This window comes from Babylonia areolata, chromosome 9, assembly GCF_041734735.1.
Source record: "Babylonia areolata isolate BAREFJ2019XMU chromosome 9, ASM4173473v1, whole genome shotgun sequence".
NCBI classification, from domain to species: Eukaryota; Metazoa; Mollusca; class Gastropoda; order Neogastropoda; family Buccinidae; genus Babylonia; species Babylonia areolata.
In genome coordinates this window covers 49,881,422-49,905,379 of record NC_134884.1, presented here as the reverse complement: position 1 = coordinate 49,905,379, position 23,958 = coordinate 49,881,422, and the positions used below count along the sequence as shown (strand labels likewise).

General features: G+C 44.6%; 1 protein-coding gene across 1 annotated transcript in view; it reads left to right on the top strand.

Moving 5' to 3' along the window:
* The window catches only part of LOC143285566 (ras-related protein Rab-2), a 25,149-nt gene extending 2,961 nt beyond the window's left edge, over positions 1-22,188 (top strand). Inside the window, exons 2-6 of the mRNA XM_076592958.1 lie at positions 5,594-5,665; positions 10,120-10,187; positions 16,001-16,176; positions 19,768-19,948; positions 21,626-22,188. Of these exons, the coding sequence (XP_076449073.1) occupies positions 5,594-5,665; positions 10,120-10,187; positions 16,001-16,176; positions 19,768-19,948; positions 21,626-21,721 (593 nt within the window). The 3' untranslated portion in view covers positions 21,722-22,188. The remainder of the gene's footprint in view (positions 1-5,593; positions 5,666-10,119; positions 10,188-16,000; positions 16,177-19,767; positions 19,949-21,625) is intronic.
* Positions 22,189-23,958: the final 1,770 nt, after the last annotated feature.

Sequence of the window (23,958 nt, the reverse complement as noted above, 5' to 3'; positions counted from 1 at the left end):
TCACATGTAGTGTAAGGGGACTGTGACATCACATGTAGTGTACGGGGACTGTGACATCACATGTAGTGTATGGGGACTGTGACATCACATGTAGTGTATGGGGACTGTGACATCACATGTAGTGTATGGGGACTGTGACATCACATGTAGTGTACGGGGACTGTGACATCACATGTAGTGTAAGGGGACTGTGACATCACATGTAGTGTAAGGGGACTGTGACATCACATGTAGTGTACGGGGACTGTGACATCACATGTAGTGTTCACATCACACTGTTCACAGAAAGTCTTATAAGGTGTGCCGACAAACATGTAACATTGCTACGTTTACATATTTTTGTGCTCTACAAAATTTGAGCAATTATGTAACTCTCTCTCTCTCTCTCACACACACACACACACACACACACACACACACACACACACACATAAGAAAGAAAAAGTTGCGTCCATGCTTTTTGTCTTTGGTTGTTGATACAAATAGATTCCAAAAGACACCTGTAGCCAGTGCAGGCTGGACTGTTCTGTTGTTGATGGCTGGAGTTATGAATTTAATTCAGCAGTGGGTTGGTGCTGTCTGCATGCTCCAGTTTAGTTGTCATCTGTAGCTGAGCAGATCGCTGAACTATATGATTTTGCAGGGAACCTGTTAGCCTGGGAACAGTGCATCTGTATGATTTTGGTGTGAAGTACATGTCCACTGATGCAACATCTGTTGCTTCTTATTGTCAGTGACAGCAACCGGAGATTAGAAAAGAGAGATAAACCACTTGCAGAAATTGCTGAAGCCAGGCAGCCTGCGCCGCGGCACGCATTCATTATTCATGAGCTGCCTTTGCCCCGCCCAAACGAAAGGAAAGCGTCAGTCGAACGCAGTCTCCTGAGTGATTTTATAATTTGGATTACACCTTTTTTCCCTTTTCTGTTTGCTTCATCCCACGCAGATGTCAAACTCAATTTTGTTGTGAATAACATTCCAAAATATTTATATGTATTGGTTACTTTTATTTCCCTATCACCACAGCACCATTTTTCACGAGTCGAAAGATGACCTCCATTGCGGAAAACTATAATATTGGTCTTAACAAGATTCACTGTTTGTTGTAGTCTGTCTGTTTCTTGCTTAAGGGCATTTAATTGATTTTGTAACCCTATGGGTGTGTCAGACAAGAGAACAACATCATCAGCAAATACCATTAAGAGCAAATCTGTTGCGCCAGGTATCATTTGTATTCCATGTCTCCCCTTCTTTGATAACTCCACTGCCAATTCACCGATGAAAAAGGAAAACAGCTGTGTGCTTGGCATACAGCCTTGTTTAACCCCTCTTGGACACTGAAAAAAGTCTGAATAAATACCTTTGTCACGAACTCATACAAGTACAGAATCGTAGATGCTTTTAACAGCCATGTAAAACTCCCGAGAGAGAGAGAGACAGAGACAGAGACTTAGAGAGAGAGATAGAGCACAATACAACGGTCTGCTCGGGCAACATGAAGCGTTCGTATATATATGAATTATATAAATGATTATGTACATATAGATAGATTTAGATTTACATACTGATAGATCTATATGAAATTATGTATGTATGTATTCATGTATGTATGTATAGACAGATGTTAGAAGAGAGACAGAGCTGAATATGTGTTTTATGTTTTGATATATATATATATTTTTTTTTTTTTTTAAGAAATGGTGATGTAAACCAGAAAGTGTGAAGAAAAAGTAGCGTTAAGAAAACGCAGTTCAATAATTTATAACTGTCTCTCTCATGTGCAACATTGCGCTGGGGGGGGGCGGGGGGGGGGAGTTGGTGGTGGGGGGAGCTGCTTTATTTTCTTTTTATATTATCTACATTCAAGCAGATGCAAACGTGCTAAAAACCAAAGCAAAAATGAATCGGTTTTCATTGTATACAGCGAATCTTACTACACGTGCGAAATTCCAGGCGTAACAACTTTCGCTTTACTGCAGCTGAACCGTCAGAACCGACCAGTTTCCTTCGGGTGGGGAAGGAGAGGGTGATTTACCGCCACCCTTCCGCACTGCGTGTGTGCCCCAAAACGGCTTCAACACTGTTATAGACAGTAAGAAGGGGCCTGCCGCGAGTGGTTTATCTCTCTTTTCTAATCTCCGCAGCAACCACTGTAACTCTCATAGTCTTACCTTTTTCGTACTTGCAGCTTCATTCATCTATTCCTTCAGTTTCAACAAAATTCTGCTCCTCACCCTGCCCACAGAAAGACAAGATCTCAGCACATCACTCTGAGTCTGAGCCTCCCCATTGCATACTAAAAAAACCAAACCTGCCCCATTCTGTCTATGGCTGACCTGACCTCTGCACTCCATCTCACTGTATCAGTCTGTGTAATCAGCTTCAGATCACTCTGTTTCCAGAGTCAAATTGTCAACAGTCGGCCACTGCTTTTTCTCTGTCTCTGGCCCGTAAACTTGCGCTTTGGAAAAGAGATTTGCTTTGTCAAAACCTTACACAGAAATCATTTCAGTCTGATCTTAAAAACCACTTCTGTTCTAAGTAGTATTCCCCTTATTCCAGTAGCTTTTTTCATTTTTGTTTTTTTGTCTTCCTTTTAGTTTTATGTTCACGCAGTGGCAAATTTTTCTGTTATATATATACTTTTAGTTTAACCTCTGTTTCTGAATTAGTCATGTGTGTGTGTGAATGACCAGTGCCCTAATTGTTTTCTGTGTGTACAGGTGTGGGCAAGTCCTGTCTCCTGTTTGCTGTGTGTACAGGTGTTTGCTATGTACAGGTGTTTGCTATGTGCACAGGTGTGGGCAAGTCATGTCTCCTGTTTGCTGTGTGTACAGGTGTTTGCTATGTGTACAGGTGTGGGCAAGTCCTGCACGGCTGTGCCGCTTAACTTCCAGCAGAGCTATTTAGTTTCAGAGTTCAGTGAGCGGTCAGGAGCTCAGCTGCTGACCTAGATTCCACTGGGATGGGAGGGGGGGAGGGAAGGGGAGCGCGCGCCGCGCTCTTTGTGCCTATGTTTCCAGCAGAGAAAGGTGTATTGTTTAAGTGATTTTCATTTAATCATATTCGTGCACACTGGTTTTTGTTTGCTGTCATTTTTGTGTACATGATTCCAGTGAATGTGAACTTTAAGTGTGTTGTGTGATTTACCAGACACTGTCCGAGTGTTTGTGTTACATCCAGTTATTTGACCTAAGTGTGTGTGTGTGAGTGCCGACAAAAATGGAATCTGGTGCGGTAGTGGCAGCATTGCTGACTGGGCAACACACCTTCAGTGAACACTTGAGATGTTTGGATAATATGTGTCGTGTGTGTGGTGAGCGGGTTCTCAGAAGAGATAAAGACAAGGGGTTGAATGCAAGACTTTGTGCCAAGTATTCTTTTGAACTGTTTCGTTTTTTCGGTCTAGATGTTTCGAATGATGAAGAGGGCAAACATCCCACATGCATTTGTATCAAGTGCTACAAAAAAATGATAAAAATGAAACATACTCATGGAAATTCTCAGTTCAAAACTGCAAATGAAAATGTTGCACTTGACATTGACAGAATGTCAGAAATCTGGACAACTTTCGATCCAGATCTATCTTTGGATCAGTGCAAAACATGCTCTTTTCATCACTCAAAAAGTCAGCCTGGTCGTCCGAAAAAAAGACGATCAGCACCCGTAAAAAAATGCACGGATGACAGTTTTGATCCGTCTGACCTCTGCTTAGATACCGACGACAGTGTGTCAACGTCATTTTGTCAGTCCACATCAACACCAGTCAAAAAAAGAAGAACGCTGTGCACAAACACATCTCCAATAACACCCAAAACTCCTGTCACTGACGCAGCTATATCACCCATCGCACAATTGAAACGTAAGACGGTGTATGTTGACTCACAGGATGAAGATCTCAATAAATCTCTTACTGAAGAAGAAGAAAAATTATGCACACGACTGATGTGCATAATTGATGTTCAAGAAAAAAAAATGTTTGAGTTTAGTCAGTGTCACACTTCAACTGAGTGGATTACCAACTACAAACAAGGAGTTCATACGGATTTATAAGTTCAGGTAGGAATGGATTTTATTATTTAGAACTTACAAATGCATGTCAGTACGTTACATTGTGATCGTTTACTAAAAGCATGGTATCGTCAAGGTGTATCTTTTAGACTGACCAAATGCATGTCGCAAGCAAAGGCACACATACTGACACGCAAAACATCTAGTCGGCGAAAATCTCTCTCCCCCTCTCTGTGTGCGTCTCTCTCTCTCTCTCTCTCTCTCTCTCTCTCTCTCTCTCTCTGTGCGTCTGTCTCTCTCCCTCTCTCTCTGTGCCTCTCCCCTTTCTCTCTCCGTACACGTTCCTCTGTTTCTCAGTATGTCTGTCCCTGCATATATGTCTGTCTGTCCGTCTCTCTTCCCGTGATGTTGAGAGAAGTGTGAAACTTAAGTGGCTGGCAGCAGTTCTCAGTGGAGCTGATCGTTAAATACTGACACTAATTCCGGGGCGGTCTGCCACCTCTAGGTAACGTATCGGCTATATTTTCCTTCCAGTTGTATCGTGGAGACATGCATGTATATCATGATATAAGTTTTATCTCCAAGTAAAACGATGTACACACACAACACGGAGTTGAAATTGAACTACGTTTCGTGTGTGTTCCTCAGTTCGAACAGAATGTTCGTGTGCTCGCTAAGTTTTGGACCGCTTGTACACTGCCTGTAGGAAATTAAACCTACTCATGTTTGGTATCGTTAAATTTGTCAGAAAATCACACATCCATTCACACCCATAGCGCCCTTCTTGTTGCATTCTGACATAGAGTATTATTTTTTAAAAGCACATAACCCTGTTTCTGACAGTTTATCAGCAGCAGCGAAGCTGTTCACAGCTGTACACACTGCCCGTGTAACATGCGCTCCGCTGAGAATAGCGCGAAGTTAGTGGTGCGGCAGAGGGCTGCCCCATATACTGCTGTTCATCCCTCTCCCCTCCGCTTCGCGCCAAAACTAAAAGGGCTGCCTTGTGCCGCCGCCTGTCTCCTGTTTGCTGTGTGTACAGGTGTTTGCTATGTGTACAGGTGTGGGCAAGTCCTGTCTCCTGTTTGCTGTGTGTACAGGTGTTTGCTATGTGTACAGGTGTGGGCAAGTCCTGTCTCCTGTTTGCTGTGTGTACAGGTGTTTGCTATGTACAGGTGTTTGCTATGTGTACAGGTGTGGGCAAGTCATGTCTCCTGTTTGCTGTGTGTACAGGTGTTTGCTATGTGTACAGGTGTGGGCAAGTCATGTCTCCTGTTTGCTGTGTGTACAGGTGTTTGCTATGTGTACAGGTGTGGGCAAGTCATGTCTCCTGTTTGCTGTGTGTACAGGTGTTTGCTATGTGTACAGGTGTGGGCAAGTCATGTCTCCTGTTTGCTGTGCTGTGTGTACAGGTGTTTGCTATGTGTACAGGTGTGGGCAAGTCATGTCTCCTGTTTGCTGTGTGTACAGGTGTTTGCTATGTGTACAGGTGTGGGCAAGTCATGTCTCCTGTTTGCTGTGTGTACAGGTGTTTGCTATGTGTACAGGTGTCTATGTGTACAGGTGTTTGCTATGTGTACAGGTGTGGGCAAGTCATGTCTCCTGCTGCAGTTCACAGACAAGCGGTTCCAGCCAGTGCATGACCTGACAATAGGTGAGTCCTTGACCTTGGGGCCTGACCCCTATTGTTGATGGAAACTAGTGTGGGGTGCAGTGTGTGAACACTGACCTTGCTGTGTGGTTGAATTGGATGTGGGGCTGTGGGAGCAACATGCTGTGTGATGTAGTTTGCTGGCCCAGCTATTTTCCTGTGTGTCTGCGCTGCTGGACTGGTAGTTTGCACAGGACAGGAATCCGACCCTAGCTGCAGCCTGCACTGGTGGGACATGGAAAATATATGTTGAATTCAAATTTGATTCTGTGGGAGAAAATTCCTTTAATGTTGTTTATTGTCTGAATGGTACAGTACACACAGCTGTGTACAGTATGTTGTTTATTGTCTGAATGGTACAGTGCATACAGGTGTGTACAGTATGTTGTTTATTGTCTGAATGGTACAGTGCATACAGCTGTGTACAGTATGTTGTTTATTGTCTGAATGGTACAGTGCACACAGCTGTGTACAGTATGTTTATTGTCTGAATGGTACAGTGCACACAGCTGTGTACAGTATGTTGTTTATTGTCTGAATGGTACAGTGCATACAGCTGTGTACAGTATGTTTATTGTCTGAATGGTACAGTGCATACAGCTGTGTACAGTATGTTTATTGTCTGAATGGTACAGTGCACACAGCTGTGTACAGTGTACAGTATGTTGTTTATTGTCTGAATGGTACAGTGCACACAGCTGTGTACAGTATGTTTATTGTCTGTATGGTACAGTGCACACAGCTGTGTACAGTATGTTGTTTGTCTGAATGGTACAGTGCATACAGCTGTGTACAGTATGTTTATTGTCTGAATGGTACAGTGCATACAGCTGTGTACAGTATGTTTATTGTCTGAATGGTACAGTGCATACAGCTGTGTACAGTATGTTTATTGTCTAAATGGTACAGTGCACACAGCTGTGTACAGTATGTTGTTTGTCTGAATGGTACAGTGCATACAGCTGTGTACAGTATGTTGTTTATTGTCTGTATGGTACAGTGCACACAGCTGTGTACAGTATGTTGTTTGTCTGAATGGTACAGTGCACACAGCTGTGTACAGTATGTTGTTTATTGTCTGAATGGTACAGTGCACACAGCTGTGTGCAGTATGTTGTTTATTGTCTGAATGGTACAGTGCACACAGCTGTGTACAGTATGTTTATTGTCTGAATGGTACAGTGCATACAGCTGTGTACAGTATGTTTATTGTCTGAATGGTACAGTGCACACAGCTGTGTACAGTATGTTTATTGTCTGAATGGTACAGTGCATACAGCTGTGTACAGTATGTTTTATTGTCTGAATGGTACAGTGCATACAGCTGTGTACAGTATGTTTATTGTCTGAATGGTACAGTGCATACAGCTGTGTACAGTATGTTTATTGTCTGAATGGTACAGTGCATACAGCTGTGTACAGTATGTTTATTGTCTGAATGGTACAGTGCATACAGCTGTGTACAGTATGTTTATTGTCTGAATGGTACAGTGCATACAGCTGTGTACAGTATGTTTATTGTCTGAATGGTACAGTGCATACAGCTGTGTACAGTATGTTTATTGTCTGAATGGTACAGTGCATACAGCTGTGTACAGTATGTTTATTGTCTGAATGGTACAGTGCATACAGCTGTGTACAGTATGTTGTTTATTGTCTGAATGGTACAGTGCATACAGCTGTGTACAGTATGTTTATTGTCTGAATGGTACAGTGCATACAGCTGTGTACAGTATGTTTATTGTCTGAATGGTACAGTGCATACAGCTGTGTACAGTATGTTTATTGTCTGAATGGTACAGTGCATACAGCTGTGTACAGTATGTTGTTTATTGTCTGAATGGTACAGTGCATACAGCTGTGTACAGTATATTTATTGTCTGAATGGTACAGTGCATACAGCTGTGTACAGTATGTTTATTGTCTAAATGGTACAGTGCACACAGCTGTGTACAGTATGTTTATTGTCTGAATGGTACAGTGCACACAGCTGTGTACAGTATGTTTATTGTCTGAATGGTACAGTGCATACAGCTGTGTACAGTATATTTATTGTCTGAATGGTACAGTGCATACAGCTGTGTACAGTATGTTTATTGTCTGAATGGTACAGTGCACACAGCTGTGTACAGTATGTTTATTGTCTGAATGGTACAGTGCATACAGCTGTGTACAGTATGTTTATTGTCTGAATGGTACAGTGCATACAGCTGTGTACAGTATGTTTATTGTCTGAATGGTACAGTGCATACAGCTGTGTACAGTATGTTTATTGTCTGAATGGTACAGTGCATACAGCTGTGTACAGTATGTTTATTGTCTGAATGGTACAGTGCATACAGCTGTGTACAGTATGTTTATTGTCTGAATGGTACAGTGCATACAGCTGTGTACAGTATGTTTATTGTCTGAATGGTACAGTGCATACAGCTGTGTACAGTATATTTATTGTCTGAATGGTACAGTGCATACAGCTGTGTACAGTATGTTTATTGTCTGAATGGTACAGTGCACACAGCTGTGTACAGTATGTTTATTGTCTGAATGGTACAGTGCATACAGCTGTGTACAGTATGTTTATTGTCTGAATGGTACAGTGCATACAGCTGTGTACAGTATGTTTATTGTCTGAATGGTACAGTGCATACAGCTGTGTACAGTATGTTTATTGTCTGAATGGTACAGTGCATACAGCTGTGTACAGTATGTTTATTGTCTGAATGGTACAGTGCATACAGCTGTGTACAGTATGTTTATTGTCTGAATGGTACAGTGCATACAGCTGTGTACAGTATGTTTATTGTCTGAATGGTACAGTGCATACAGCTGTGTACAGTATGTTTATTGTCTGAATGGTACAGTGCATACAGCTGTGTACAGTATGTTTATTGTCTGAATGGTACAGTGCATACAGCTGTGTACAGTATGTTTATTGTCTGAATGGTACAGTGCATACAGCTGTGTACAGTATGTTTATTGTCTGAATGGTACAGTGCATACAGCTGCCGATCAGTGAGGAGAAAGGAGGCGGGGAAAAGAGAGAGAGAGAGAGGTTGCAGTTTGCTTCAGTTGATTGGTTGATTTGGGTCCATGTTGGGAAGTTTTTCAAAGTTGGTATGTCCCAGGTCACTGTTGATGCTGTTAAACTAAGGTTCATTCAAGTTAGTACATACGCACATGATATACTCACAAATGATACAGTCATACACTCACACATGATATATGCACACATGATATGCACATTCATGACACACACACGTGTTACACACAAATGATACACACATAGAATGATACACACACATGCACACATAATTGGTCTTTAAATGCCATTTGCCCTTTCATTTACGGAACTGTTTGTGATTTTTACAAAATAATCACCAACCTCTACATAAAACAACAACAACAAAAATCACAAAAATTAAAATTAAAATCAACAGTATGTAAAAGTATAAGTTTTCTTGAGGGAAAATGAATGGAGAATATGATTGTCCAAGTTCAGTGTTGACATGATGAGATAACTCCCAATCAGGGGAAGATACTCAGATTTTTAGAGAGAAAAAAACCCACTAAATATTTTGAAAAAAAAAAGAGAGAAAATTCAGAGTTGTTTATTTTATGTTTTGAAATGGTATTAGAATATTAACAGATACATTAGACTCAACAACTAAGTGCAGTTCTGTTATTTTATCCACTATCATATTGTTTCAAACATAAACGCTATACATAAACACTCACATACACCCACCCCCACAACTTGCCACCCAAATAGTGAAATACCCATAAACACTGTCACACAAAATTACCACACAAAAGTTCATTGTGTTTGTAAACAGTATTTCTGCTTGACACTTTCATCTGGAGGGTTTCATAGTAAATGAAAACCCCAAAATGGTGGTTTCAAGCATAGTGGGTTTTTTCTGTAGCCAGTTCTATCATGACCCCACCCCCTTCCTGTTGATACACCTTGTAGCATGCTGTCTCCAGGATAACCAGAATCACTTCAGTTTGATCAACAACATTACTTTCGTTTTCTGTCACATTTTGAAAGTTTCTATTGTCAGTGTTGTGCGGAAAATCAAACAAAATTCTAGCCACCTCTTCAGTACCATATGCCCTGACAGCCATGTTGACACACTCAATAGCTTTTCACTTCTAAAACAAAAAAACAAAAAACCCCATCAAAATCAAGCGAAAACTTGTTGAGGTATTGCTTCGAACACTCACAAAGGAAATCACCATTTGCAATGAAGTAGGTGTATGCAGATGAGTGGCTGGACGTTGATAATGGATGAAGTTAAAGGCTTTAGCTTTCTGAATATTGTCCGGACAAAAATGCATGTTGCTTAAACTCCAGTAAGTGTTTTATTTTAACTTTTTTGAATTTTTAAAAGAATGACAGCACTGAAATTGAAGTGTCTTATTTGCAGTTTAGTTTTTCTTATTCATTGTGTGTGCAGGTGTGGAGTTTGGTGCTCGTATGATCACCATTGATGGAAAGCAAATCAAACTGCAGATTTGGGACACCGTGAGTCAGCTGTCAATGCAACGTTTCTGTCTTTCCTTTTTTCTTGTTTTTAATTTTTATTTTATACTTATAGTTAATCATTTTACAGTGGTTTTGAACCCACAGCCTGAATTCTTCAAAGGAAACAGAACATACACACATGATACACTCATACATGATGTACCTGCTGAAGGAAACAAGGTAAGTTTTTAGGAATGAATTGTACAGGTGTGGTAGTGTGTGTGAAATTATGTTGATCGGGTATGATTTGTTTGTTTGCAGTTTTTGTTTTGTGTTTGTTTTGGTTATGCTCTTTATCCCAATGATGACAAGATAACAAGATAACATCGTATGTTCTTTATCCCAATGATGACAAGATAACATCGTATGTTCTTTATCCCAATGATGACAAGATAACATCGTATGCTCTTTATCCAATGATGACAAGATAACATCGTATGCTCTTTATCCCAATGATGACAAGATAACATTGTATGCTCTTTATCCAATGATGACAAGATAACATCGTATGTTCTTTATCCATTGATGACAAGATAACATCGTGTGCTCTTTATCCAATGATGACAAGATAACATCGTATGCTCTTTATCCCAGTGATGACAAGATAACATCGTATGCTCTTTATCCAATGATGACAAGATAACATCGTGTGCTCTTTATCCAATGATGACAAGATAACATCGTGTGCTCTTTATCCAATGATGACAAGATAACATCGTATGCTCTTTATCCAATGATGACAAGATAACATCGTGTGCTCTTTATCCAATGATGACAAGATAACATCGTGTGCTCTTTATCCAATGATGACAAGATAACATCGTGTGCTCTTTATCCAATGATGACAAGATAACAAGATAACATCGTATGCTCTTTATCCCAATGATGACAAGATAACAAGATAACATCGTATGCTCTTTATCCAATGATGACAAGATAACATCGTATGCTCTTTATCCAATGATGACAAGATAACATCGTATGCTCTTTATCCAGTGATGACAAGATAACATCGTATGCTCTTTATCCAATGATGACAAGATAACATCGTATGCTCTTTATCCAATGATGACAAGATAACATCGTATGCTCTTTATCCAGTGATGACAAGATAACATTGTATGCTCTTTATCCCAGTGATGACAAGATAACATCGTATGTTCTTTATCCATTGATGACAAGATAACATCGTATGCTCTTTATCCTAATGATGACAAGATAACATCGTATGCTCTTTATCCCAATGATGACAAGATAACATCGTATGCTCTTTATCCCAGTGATGACAAGATAACATTGTATGTTCTTTATTCCAATGATGACAAGATAGCATCGTATGTTCTTTATTCCAATGATGACAAGATAACATCGTATGCTCTGTATCCCAATGATGACAAGATAACATCGTATGCTCTTTATCCAGTGATGACAAGATAACATTGTATGCTCTTTATCCCAATGATGACAAGATAACATCGTATGCTCTTTATCCAGTGATGACAAGATAACATCGTATGCTCTTTATCAAATTGATGACAAGATAACATCGTATGTTCTTTATCCATTGATGACAAGATAACATCGTATGCTCTTTATCCATTGATGACAAGATAACATCGTATGCTCTTTATCCCAGTGATGACAAGATAACATCGTATGCTCTTTATCCCAGTGATGACAAGATAACATCGTATGCTCTTTATCCCAGTGATGACAAGATAACATCGTATTATCTTTATCCCAGTGATGACAAGATAACATCGTATGCTCTTTATCCCAGCGATGACAAGATAACATCGTATGCTCTTTATCCAATGATGACAAGATAACATCGTATGCTCTTTATCCCAATGATGACAAGATAACATCGTGTGCTCTTTATCCCAATGATGACAAGATAACATCGTATGCTCTTTATCCCAGTGATGACAAGATAACATCGTATGCTCTTTATCCCAGTGATGACAAGATAACATCGTATGCTCTTTATCCAATGATGACAAGATAACAAGATAACATCGTATGCTCTTTATCCCAATGATGACAAGATAACAAGATAACATCGTATGCTCTTTATCCCAATGATGACAAGATAACATCGTATGCTCTTTATCCCAGTGATGACAAGATAACATCGTATGCTCTTTATCCAGTGATGACAAGATAACATCGTATGCTCTTTATCCAATGATGACAAGATAACATCGTATGCTCTTTATCCAATGATGACAAGATTTTTCCTGCTTTCAGTCCTATTCCCCTCTCAGGTTTGAATAATGTACAAACATAGTAAACAGGTATCAGCTTGATGTTACTGTTGAGGCATGAACCTGTTGGAAAAATGTTGAAATAGACAGACATTGGATTACAAAGTGATAGACATCCCCAGTCATACCCGAAGCACAGCCATGGAAACAACACAGTTGTTGAGGAACATTGTGACACCTGTCACCATACCTGCTGAGCTATGACTGCTACATTGATCTGTTCTGAACTGAAATGAACAAGTGGTGGAGTGGTGTGTGAACGTTGTGCTGCTGTTTGTGGACTGTAGGTATGGTGTGCTACATGTACACTGTAGGTATGGTGTGCTACATGTACACTGTAGGTATGGTGTGCTACCTGTGGACTGTAGGTATGGTGTGCTACCTGTGGACTGTAGGTATGGTGTGCTACCTGTGGACTGTAGGTATGGTGTGCTACCTGTGGACTGTAGGTATGGTGTGCTACCTGTGGACTGTAGACATGGTGTGCTACCTGTGGACTGTTATGGTGTGCTACCTATGGCCTGTAGGTATGGTGTGCTACCTGTGGACTGTAGGTATGGTGTGCTACCTGTGGACTGTAGGTATGGTGTGCTACCTGTGGACTGTAGGTATGGTGTGCTACCTATGGACTGTAGGTATGGTGTGCTACCTATGGACTGTAGGTATGGTGTGCTACCTGTGGACTGTAGGTATGGTGTGCTACCTGTGGACTGTATGGTGTGCTACCTATGGACTGTAGGTATGGTGTGCTACCTATGGACTGTAGGTATGGTGTGCTACCTATGGACTGTAGGTATAGTGTGCTACCTGTGGACTGTATGGTGTGCTACCTATGGACTGTAGGTATGGTGTGCTACCTATGGACTGTAGGTATGGTGTGCTACCTGTGGACTGTAGGTATGGTGTGCTACCTGTGGACTGTAGGTATGGTGTGCTACCTGTGGACTGTATGGTGTGCTACCTATGGCCTGTAGGTATGGTGTGCTACCTGTGGACTGTAGGTATGGTGTGCTACCTATGGCCTGTAGGTATGGTGTGCTACCTGTGGACTGTAGGTATGGTGTGTTACCTGTGGACTGTAGGTATGGTGTGCTACCTATGGCCTGTAGGTATGGTGTGCTACCTGTGGACTGTAGGTATGGTGTGCTACCTATGGCCTGTAGGTATGGTGTGCTACCTGTGGACTGTAGGTATGGTGTGCTACCTGTGGACTGTAGGTATGGTGTGCTACCTCTGGAATGTAGGTATAGTGTGCTACCTGTGGACTGTAGGTATGGTGTGCTACCTGTGGACTGTAGGTATGGTGTGCTACCTGTGGACTGTAGGTATGGTGTGCTACCTGTGGACTGTAGGTATGGTGTGCTACCTGTGGACTGTAGGTATGGTGTGCTACCTGTGGACTGTAGGTATGGTGTGCTACCTCTGGAATGTAGGTATAGTGTGCTACCTGTGGACTGTAGGTATGGTGTGCTACCTGTGGACTGTAGGTATGGTGTGCTACCTGTGGACTGTAGGTATGATGTGCTACCTGTGGACTGTAGGTATGGTGTGCTACCTGTGGACTGTAGGTATGGTGTGCTACCTATGGACAGTAGGTATGGTGTGCTACCTGTGGACTGTAGGTATGGTGTGCTACCTGTGGACTGTAGGTATGGTGTGCTACCTGTGGACTGTAGGTATGGTGTGCTACCTCTGGAATGTAGGTATGGTGTGCTACCTATGGCCTGTAGGTATGGTGTGCTACCTGTGGACTGTAGGTATGGTGTGCTACCTGTGGACTGTATGGTGTGCTACCTATGGCCTGTAGGTATGGTGTGCTACCTGTGGACTGTAGGTATGGTGTGCTACCTGTGGACTGTAGGTATGGTGTGCTACCTATGGACTGTAGGTATGGTGTGCTACCTGTGGACTGTAGGTATGGTGTGCTACCTATGGCCTGTAGGTATGGTGTGCTACCCGTGGACTGTAGGTATGGTGTGCTACCTGTGGCCTGTAGGTATGGTGTGCTACCTGTGGACTGTAGGTATGGTGTGCTACCCGTGGACTGTAGGTATGGTGTGCTACCTATGGCCTGTAGGTATGGTGTGCTACCCGTGGACTGTAGGTATGGTGTGCTACCTGTGGACTGTAGGTATGGTGTGCTACCTGTGGACTGTAGGTATGGTGTGCTACCTCTGGAATGTAGGTATAGTGTGCTACCTATGGACTGTAGGTATGGTGTGCTACCTGTGGACTGTAGGTATGGTGTGCTACCCGTGGACTGTAGGTATGGTGTGCTACCTATGGCCTGTAGGTATGGTGTGCTACCTGTGGACTGTAGGTATGGTGTGCTACCTATGGACTGTAGGTATGGTGTGCTACCTGTGGACTGTAGGTTTTGTGTGCTACCTATGGACTGTAGGTATGGTGTGCTACCTGTGGACTGTAGACATGTTGTGCTACCTGTGGACTGTAGGTATGGTGTGCTACCTATGGACTGTAGGTATGGTGTGCTACCTGTGGACTGTAGGTATGGTGTGCTACCTGTGGCCTGTAGGTATGGTGTGCTACCTGTGGACTGTAGGTATGGTGTGCTACCTATGGCCTGTAGGTATGATGTGCTACCTGTGGACTGTAGGTATAGTGTGCTACCTGTGGACTGTAGGTATGGTCTGCTACCTGTGGACTGTAGGTATGGTGTGCTACCTATGGACTGTAGGTATGGTCTGCTACCTATGGCCTGTAGGCATGGTGTGCTACCTGTGGACTGTAGGTATGGTGTGCTACCTGTGGACTGTAGGTTTTGTGTGCTACCTATGGACTGTAGGTATGGTGTGCTACCTGTGGACTGTAGACATGTTGTGCTACCTGTGGACTGTAGGTATGGTGTGCTACCTATGGACTGTAGGTATGGTGTGCTACCTGTGGACTGTAGGTATGGTGTGCTACCTGTGGACTGTAGGTATGGTGTGCTACCTATGGACTGTAGGTATGGTGTGCTACCTATGGCCTGTAGGTATGATGTGCTACCTGTGGACTGTAGGTATAGTGTGCTACCTGTGGACTGTAGGTATGGTCTGCTACCTGTGGACTGTAGGTATGGTGTGCTACCTATGGACATGGTGTGCTACCTGTGGACTGTAGGTATGGTGTGCTACCTGTGGACTGAAGGTATGTGTTGTGTGGTGGCAGGTGGGGCAAATGAATGATGTGATGTGATGTGGTTTGTGGTGGCAGGTGGGGCAAATGAACGATGTGATGTGTGGTGGCAGGTGGGGCAAATGAACGATGTGACATGATGTGGTTTGTGGTGGCAAGTGGGGCAAATGAATGATGTGATGTGTGGTGGCAGGTGGGGCAAATGAACGATGTGACATGATGTGGTTTGTGGTGGCAAGTGGGGTAAATGAACGATGTGATGTGATGTGGTTTGTGGTGGCAGGTGGGGCAAATGAACGATGTGATGTGATGTGGTTTGTGCTGGCAGGTGGGGCAAATGAACGATGTGATGTGATATGTGGTGGCAGGTGGGGCAAATGAATGATGTGATGTGGTGTGTGGTCACAGGCGGGGCAGGAGTCATTCCGGTCCATCACCAGGTCCTACTACCGGGGAGCAGCCGGGGCGCTGCTGGTGTATGACATCACACGGCGAGACACCTTCAACCACCTGACCACCTGGCTGGAGGACGCTCGTCAGCACTCCAACTCCAACATGGTCATCATGCTGATTGGAAACAAAAGGTAAGGACTGTAGGCACTGAGTCATCATGCTGATTGGACTGTAGGCACTGAGTCATCATGCTCATCAGAAACAAATGGTAGGTACTGTAGGCGCTGAGTTATTATGCTCATCAGAAACAGACGGTAAGGGCTGTACACACTGAGTTATCATGCTCATCAGAAACAAATGGTAGGTACTGTAGACGCTGAGTTATTATGCTCATCAGAAACAGACGGTAAGGGCTGTACACACTGAGTTATCATGCTCATCAGAAACAGACCGTAAGGGCTGTACGCACTGAGTTATCATGCTCATCAGAAACAGACAGTAAGGGCAGTACACACTGAGTTATTATGCTCATCAGAAACAGACAGTAAGGGCTGTACACACTGAGTTATTATGCTCATCAGAAACAGACAGTAAGGGCTGTACGCACTGAGTTATTATGCTCATCAGAAACAGACAGTAAGGTCTGTACACACTGAGTTGTTATGCTCATCAGAAACAGACAGTAAGGGCTGTACGCACTGAGTTGTTATGCTCATCAGAAACAGACAGTAAGGGCAGTACACACTGAGTTATTATGCTCATCAGAAACAGACAGTAAGGGCTGTACACACTGAGTTATTATGCTCATCAGAAACAGACAGTAAGGGCTGTACGTACTGAGTTATTATGCTCATCAGAAACAGACAGTAAGGTCTGTACATACTGAGTTGTTATGCTCATCAGAAACAGACAGTAAGGGCTGTACGCACTGAGTTGTTATGCTCATCAGAAACAGACAGCAAGTGCTATACAGAGTTATTATGCTCATCAGAAACAGACGGTAAGGGCTGTACAGAGTTATTATGGTCATCAGAAACAGACAGTAAGGGCTGTACAGAGTTATTATGCTCATCAGAAACAGACGGTAAGGGCTGTACAGAGTTATTATACTCATCAGAAACAGACGGTAAGGGCTGTACAGAGTTATTATGCTCATCAGAAACAGACAGTAAGGGCTGTACAGAGTTATTATGCTCATCAGAAACAGACAGTAAGGGCAGTACACACTGAGTTATTATGCTCATCAGAAACAGACAGTAAGGGCTGTACAGAGTTATTATGCTCATCAGAAACAGACAGTAAGGGCTGTACAGAGTTATTATGCTCATCAGAAACAGACAGTAAGGGCTGTACACGCTGAGTTATTATGCTCATCAGAAACAAATGGTAGGTACTGTGGGCACTGAGTTATCATGCTCATCAGAAACAAAAAGTCACTGAGTTATCATCGTCATGCTCATCAGAAACAAATGGTAGGTACTGTGGGCACTGAGTCATGCTCATCAGAAACAAATGGTAGGTACTGTAGGCACTGAGTCATGCTCATCAGAAACAAATGGTAGGTACTGTAGGCACTGAGTCATCTTGCTCATTGGAAACAAAAAGTCACTGAGTCATCATCATCATGCTCATCAGAAACCAATGGTAGGTACTGTAGGCACTGAGTCATGCTCATCAGAAACAAATGGTAGGGACTGTAGGCACTGAGTCATGCTCATCAGAAACAAATGGTAGGTACTGTAGGCACTGAGTCATCTTGCTCATTGGAAACAAAAAGAATGTACTGTAGGCACTGAGTCATGCTCATCAGAAACAAATGGTAAGCACTCCAGAGTAGGCGCTGGAGGATTGGATTGCATGTCTAGATTTGTAAAATAGAGGCTTGAAAAACAAAACTGGATGATATTCGGCTCTGCACTTGAAAAACAGAACTGGGTGATATTCAGCTAGTGAGCTTGAAAAACAAAACTTGGTGATATTCATCTCTGAGATGTATGTCTAGGCAATTGTGTCATGGGACACCATGACAGGATTGGTCAGGCATTGGACTTGTGATGCTGTGTTCACTAGTGATTGGGGTTCCAGGCCCCTCTCCAGCATGCTGCTGTGTCCTTGGGAAAGGCACTTTGAATTTCCTCACTCCACCCACCTGTGAATGGGTAGCTGACTGGTGGGGGAAGGTGGACAGGTCCCTGCTGTGGATGGGTAGCTGACTTGGGGGAAGGTGGACAGGTCCCTGCTGTGGATGGGTAGCTGACTGTTGGGGGAAGGTGGACTGGGCCCTGCTGTGGATGGGTAGCTGACTGGTGGAGAAAGGTGGACTGGGCCCTGCTGTGGATGGGTAGCTGACTGGTGGAGAAAGGTGGACTGGGCCCTGCTGTGGATGGGTAGCTGACTGGTGGAGGAAGGTGGACTGGGCCTTGCTGTGGATGGGTAGCTGACTGGTGGAGAAAGGTGGACTGGGCCCTGCTGTGGATGGGTAGCTGACTGGTGGAGGAAGGTGGACTGGGCCTTGCTGTGGATGGGTAGCTGACTGGTGGAGAAAGGTGGACTGGGCCCTGCTGTGGATGGGTAGCTGACTGGTGGGGGAAGGTGGACAGGTCCCTGCTGTGGATGGGTAGCTGACTGTTGGGGGAAGGTGGACTGGGCCCTGCTGTGGATGGGTAGCTGACTGGTGGAGAAAGGTGGACTGGGCCCTGCTGTGGATGGGTAGCTGACTGTTGGGGGAAGGTGGACAGGTCCCTGCTGTGGATGGGTAGCTGACTGTTGGGGGAAGGTGGACTGGGCCCTGCTGTGGATGGGTAGCTGACTGTTGGGGGAAGGTGGACTGGGCCCTGCTGTGGATGGGTAGCTGACTGGTGGAGAAAGGTGGACTGGGCCCTGCTGTGGATGGGAAGCTGACTGTTGGGGGAAGGTGGACAGGTCCCTGCTGTGGATGGGTAGCTGACTGTTGGGGGAAGGTGGACAGGTCCCTGCTGTGGATGGGTAGCTGACTGTTGGGGGAAGGTGGACAGGTCCCTGCTGTGGATGGGTAGCTGACTGTTGGGGGAAGGTGGACTGGGCCCTGCTGTGGATGGGTAGCTGACTGGTGGAGAAAGGTGGACTGGGCCCTGCTGTGGATGGGTAGCTGACTGGTGGAGAAAGGTGGACTGGGCCCTGCTGTGGATGGGTAGCTGACTGGTGGAGAAAGGTGGACTGGGCCCTGCTGTGGATGGGTAGCTGACTGGTGGAGAAGGTGGACTGGGCCCTGCTGTGGATGGGTAGCTGACTGGTGGGGAAAGGTGGACTGGGCCTTGCTGTGGATGGGTAGCTGACTGGTGGAGAAAGGTGGACTGGGCCCTGCTGTGGATGGGTAGCTGACTGGTGGAGGAAGGTGGACTGGGCCCTGCTGTGGATGGGTAGCTGACTGGTGGAGAAAGGTGGACAGGTTCCTGCTGTGGATGGGTAGCTGACTGGTGGGGGAAGGTGAGAACGGCTGAAGGCAAGGAGTGGGCCACCTTTCTGTGCCAAGCCCTGGACACATTGGACAGGAAGTCACTGCCAGGATGGCTGTAAAATGCTATGAGACCTTTAACCTTTTTCGAGGATGTACTTTCTTTTAAGGGTGATTTTCTTGATAGAGAAGTTGTTTGGTTTTTTGGTAGATATTAGTAAGTAGACAAAAAGAAGATAATTTCTTTGTTTAAAAATAATCTTGTGGTGGGTAACCAAGTTGGTGTAAGAAACAAATACTGAAACAGGCCATGTTGCCAGTGAACCTGATAGAAAACTCCTTGATGCAGTGACCTGGAGGCGAGAAGAGAAGTGAAGAAGGAAGAGGGAGAAGCTTTTGCCCGGGAACACGGCTTGATATTCATGGAGACCTCTGCTAAAACAGCGGCCAATGTAGAAGAGGCGTTTATCAACACAGCCAAGGAGATTTACCAGAAGATTCAGGACGGAGTGTTTGACATTAACAATGAGGTAAGACGGGAAGAAAAAAGTGTGTATGTGAGTGTGTGCATGCTGAACTGCGAGATGTGCACACGCACATTCATCCCGACATGTGTGTAATGAATAAAGATAGTAAATTGTCTGTGGGACATTGTTTTTTCCCCTTTCATAGTATGCAGTTTGGAAATGTCAAACATTTTCTTTTACGTCTTTATGTTTTCTGTATGATATTGATTTAACTCAACCTCAAAATCACCAGAACAAAGTTTTACAGTAATTCAAAGTAACCAGAAATAACCCGTCATTTGGTTTGTTGCCCCCTTTCAGGTGACAGTAACCAGAAATAACCCCTGTCATTAGGATTGTTGTCCCCTTTCAGGTGACAGTAACCAGAAATAACCCTTGTCATTAGGATTGTTGTCCCCTTTCAGGTGACAGTAACCAGAAATAACCCTTGTCGTTAGGTTTGTTGTCCCCTTTCAGGTGACAGTAACCAGAAATAACCCCTGTCATTAGGTTTGTTGTCCCCTTTCAGGTGACAGTAACCAGAAATAACCCCTGTCATTAGGTTTGTTGTCCCCTTTCAGGTGACAGTAACCAGAAATAACCCCTGTCATTAGGATTGTTGTCCCCTTTCAGGTGACAGTAACCAGAAATAACCCCTGTCATTAGGATTGTTGTCCCCTTTCAGGTGACAGTAACCAGAAATAACCCCTGTCATTAGGATTGTTGTCCCCTTTCAGGTGACAGTAACCAGAAATAACCCTTGTCGTTAGGTTTGTTGTCCCCTTTCAGGTGACAGTAACCAGAAATAACCCCTGTCATTAGGTTTGTTGTCCCCTTTCAGGTGACAGTAACCAGAAATAACCCCTGTCATTAGGTTTGTTGTCCCCTTTCAGGTGACAGTAACCAGAAATAACCCTTGTCATTAGGTTTGTTGTCCCCTTTCAGGTGACAGTAACCAGAAATAACCCCTGTCATTAGGATTGTTGTCCCCTTTCAGGTGACAGTAACCAGAAATAACCCTTGTCGTTAGGTTTGTTGTCCCCTTTTAGGTGACAGTAACCAGAAATAACCCCTGTCGTTAGGTTTGTTGTCTGTCCCCTTTCAGGTGACAGTAACCAGAAATATCCCCTGTCATTAGGATTGTTGTCTGTCCCCTTTCAGGTGACAGTAACCAGAAATAACCCCTGTCATTAGGATTGTTGTCTGTCCCCTTTCAGGTGACAGTAACCAGAAATAACCCCTGTCATTAGGTTTGTTGTCTGTCCCCTTTCAGGTGACAGTAACCAGAAATAACCCCTGTCATTAGGTTTGTTGTCTGTCCCCTTTCAGGTGACAGTAACCAGAAATAACCCCTGTCATTAGGATTGTTGTCCCCTTTCAGGTGACAGTAACCAGAAATAACCCCTGTCATTAGGATTGTTGTCCCCTTTCAGGTGACAGTAACCAGAAATAACCCCTGTCATTAGGATTGTTGTCTGTCCCCTTTCAGGTGACAGTAACCAGAAATAACCCCTGTCATTAGGATTGTTGTCCCCTTTCAGGTGACAGTAACCAGAAATAACCCCTGTCATTAGGATTGTTGTCTGTCCCCTTTCAGGTGACAGTAACCAGAAATAACCCCTATCATTAGGATTGTTGTCCCCTTTCAGGTGACAGTAACCAGAAATAACCCTTGTCATTAGGATTGTTGTTCCTTTTCAGGCCAACGGGATCAAGATTGGACCACAACACTCGCCCGCCAACCAGAACATGCCTTCCGGTGGGGGTGGGGGCAGCCAGGGAAGTAACTGCTGCTGAAGGAAGTGTGCCGGAAGAGTGACGCAGCTTTGTCCATCTGTGTCCTCAGCACAGACACAATGTTGATGCAGACTTTGGAGGGACGTGTGTGAGGGGGGCGGTGTGGGGAGGGTGGGGGGTTAGGCAAGTATTGATGCATTTTTCAGTATTTTTTTTTTTCAGTAGATCTTTTCAGCTCTTATTTCAGGAGTGTTGATGAAGGGGAAGATTTTGGTGGGGTGGAGGTTGACAGTCACATGGATAAGTTGGTGTGTATGGTGACTGGTTGTCACCTGGTCACAGTGTGTACAGTGACTGTGACTGTCACCTCGTCAGTGTGTACTGTGACTGGTTGTCACCTGGTCAGTGTGTACAGTGACTGTGGCTGTCACCTGGTCAGTGTGTACAGTGACTGTGGCTGTCACCTGGTCAGTGTGTACTTTGATTGACTGTCACCTGGTCAGTGTGTTAAGTGACTGTGGCTGTCACCTGGTCAGTGTGTACTGTGGCTGTCACGGTCAGTGTGTACTGTGGCTGTCACCTGGTCAGTGTGTACTGTGACTGTGGCTGTCACCTGGTCAGTGTGTACTGTGGCTGTCACCTGGTCAGTGTGTACTGTGACTGTGGTTGTCACCTGGTCAGTGTGTACTGTGGCTGTCACCTGGTCAGTGTGTACTGTGACTGTCACCTGGTCAGTGTGTACAGTGACTGTGGCTGTCACCTGGTTAGTGTGTACTGTGACTGTCAACTGGTCAGTGTGTACTGTGACTGTGGCTGTCACCTGGCCAGTGTGTACAGTGACTGTGACTGTCACCTGGTCAGTGTGTACTGTGACTGGTTGTCACCTGGTCAGTGTGTACAGTGACTGTGGCTGTCACCTGGTCAGTGTGTACAGTGACTGTGGCTGTCACCTGGTCAGTGTGTACTGTGACTGTCACCTGGTCAGTGTGTACAGTGACTGTGGCTGTCACCTGGTCAGTGTGTTAAGTGACTGTGGCTGTCACCTGGTCAGTGTGTACTGTGGCTGTCACCTGGCCAGTGTGTACAGTGACTGTGACTGTCACCTGGTCAGTGCGTACAGTCACTGTGACTGTCACCTGGTCAGTTTGTACTGTGACTGTGGCTGTCACCTGGTCAGTGTGTACTGTGACTGTGGCTGTCACCTGGTCAGTGTGTACTGTGGCTGTCACCTGGTCAGTGTGTGTCACCTGGTCAGTGTGTACTGTGACTGTGGCTGTCACCTGGTCAGTGTGTACTGTGGCTGTCACCTGGTCAGTGTGTACTGTGACTGTGGCTGTCACCTGGTCAGTGTGTACTGTGGCTGTCACCTGGTCAGTGTGTGTCACCTGGTCAGTGTGTACTGTGGCTGTCACCTGGTCAGTGTGTACAGTGACTGTGACTGTCACCTGGTCAGTGTGTACTGTGACTGTGGCTGTCACCTGGTCAGTGTGTACTGTGACTGTGGCTGTCACCTGGTCAGTGTGTACTGTGACTGTGGCTGTCACCTGGTCAGTGTGTACTGTGACTGTAGCTGTCACCTGGTCAGTGTGTACTGTGACTGTGGTTGTCACCTGGTCAGTGTGTACTGTGACTGTGGCTGTCACCTGGTCAGTGTGTACAGTAACTGGTTGTCACCTGGTCAGTGTGTACTGTGACTGTGGCTGTCACCTGGTCAGTGTGTACTGTGACTGTCACCTGGTCAGTGTGTACAGTGACTGTGACTGTCACCTGGTCAGTGTGTACAGTGACTGTGACTGTCATCTGGTCAATGTGTACTGTGGCTGTCACCTGGTCAGTGTGTACTGTGGCTGTCACCTGGTCAGTGTGGACTGTGACTGTGGCTGTCACCTGGTCAGTGTGTACTTTGACTGTGGCTGTCACCTGGTCAGTGTGTACTTTGACTGGCTGTCACCTGGTCAGTGTGTACAGTGACTGTGGCTGTCACCTGGTCAGTGTGTACAGTGACTGTGGCTGTCACCTGGTCAGTGTGTATTGTGGCTGTCACCTGGTCAGTGTGTACAGTGACTGTGACTGTCACCTGGTCAGTGTGTACTGTGGCTGTCACCTGGTCAATGTGTACAGTGGCTGTCACCTGGTCAGTGTGTACTTTGGCTGGCTGTCACCTGGTCAGTGTGTACTGTGGCTGTCACCTGGTCAGGGTTGGTCAGTGTCAGTGTGTCGCTGGTCACATTGATAAAGTATTGAACCAGGCAACATCCCTGCAGTTTTAGATCCACAAAGCAAGAAAAGAGGCCTGG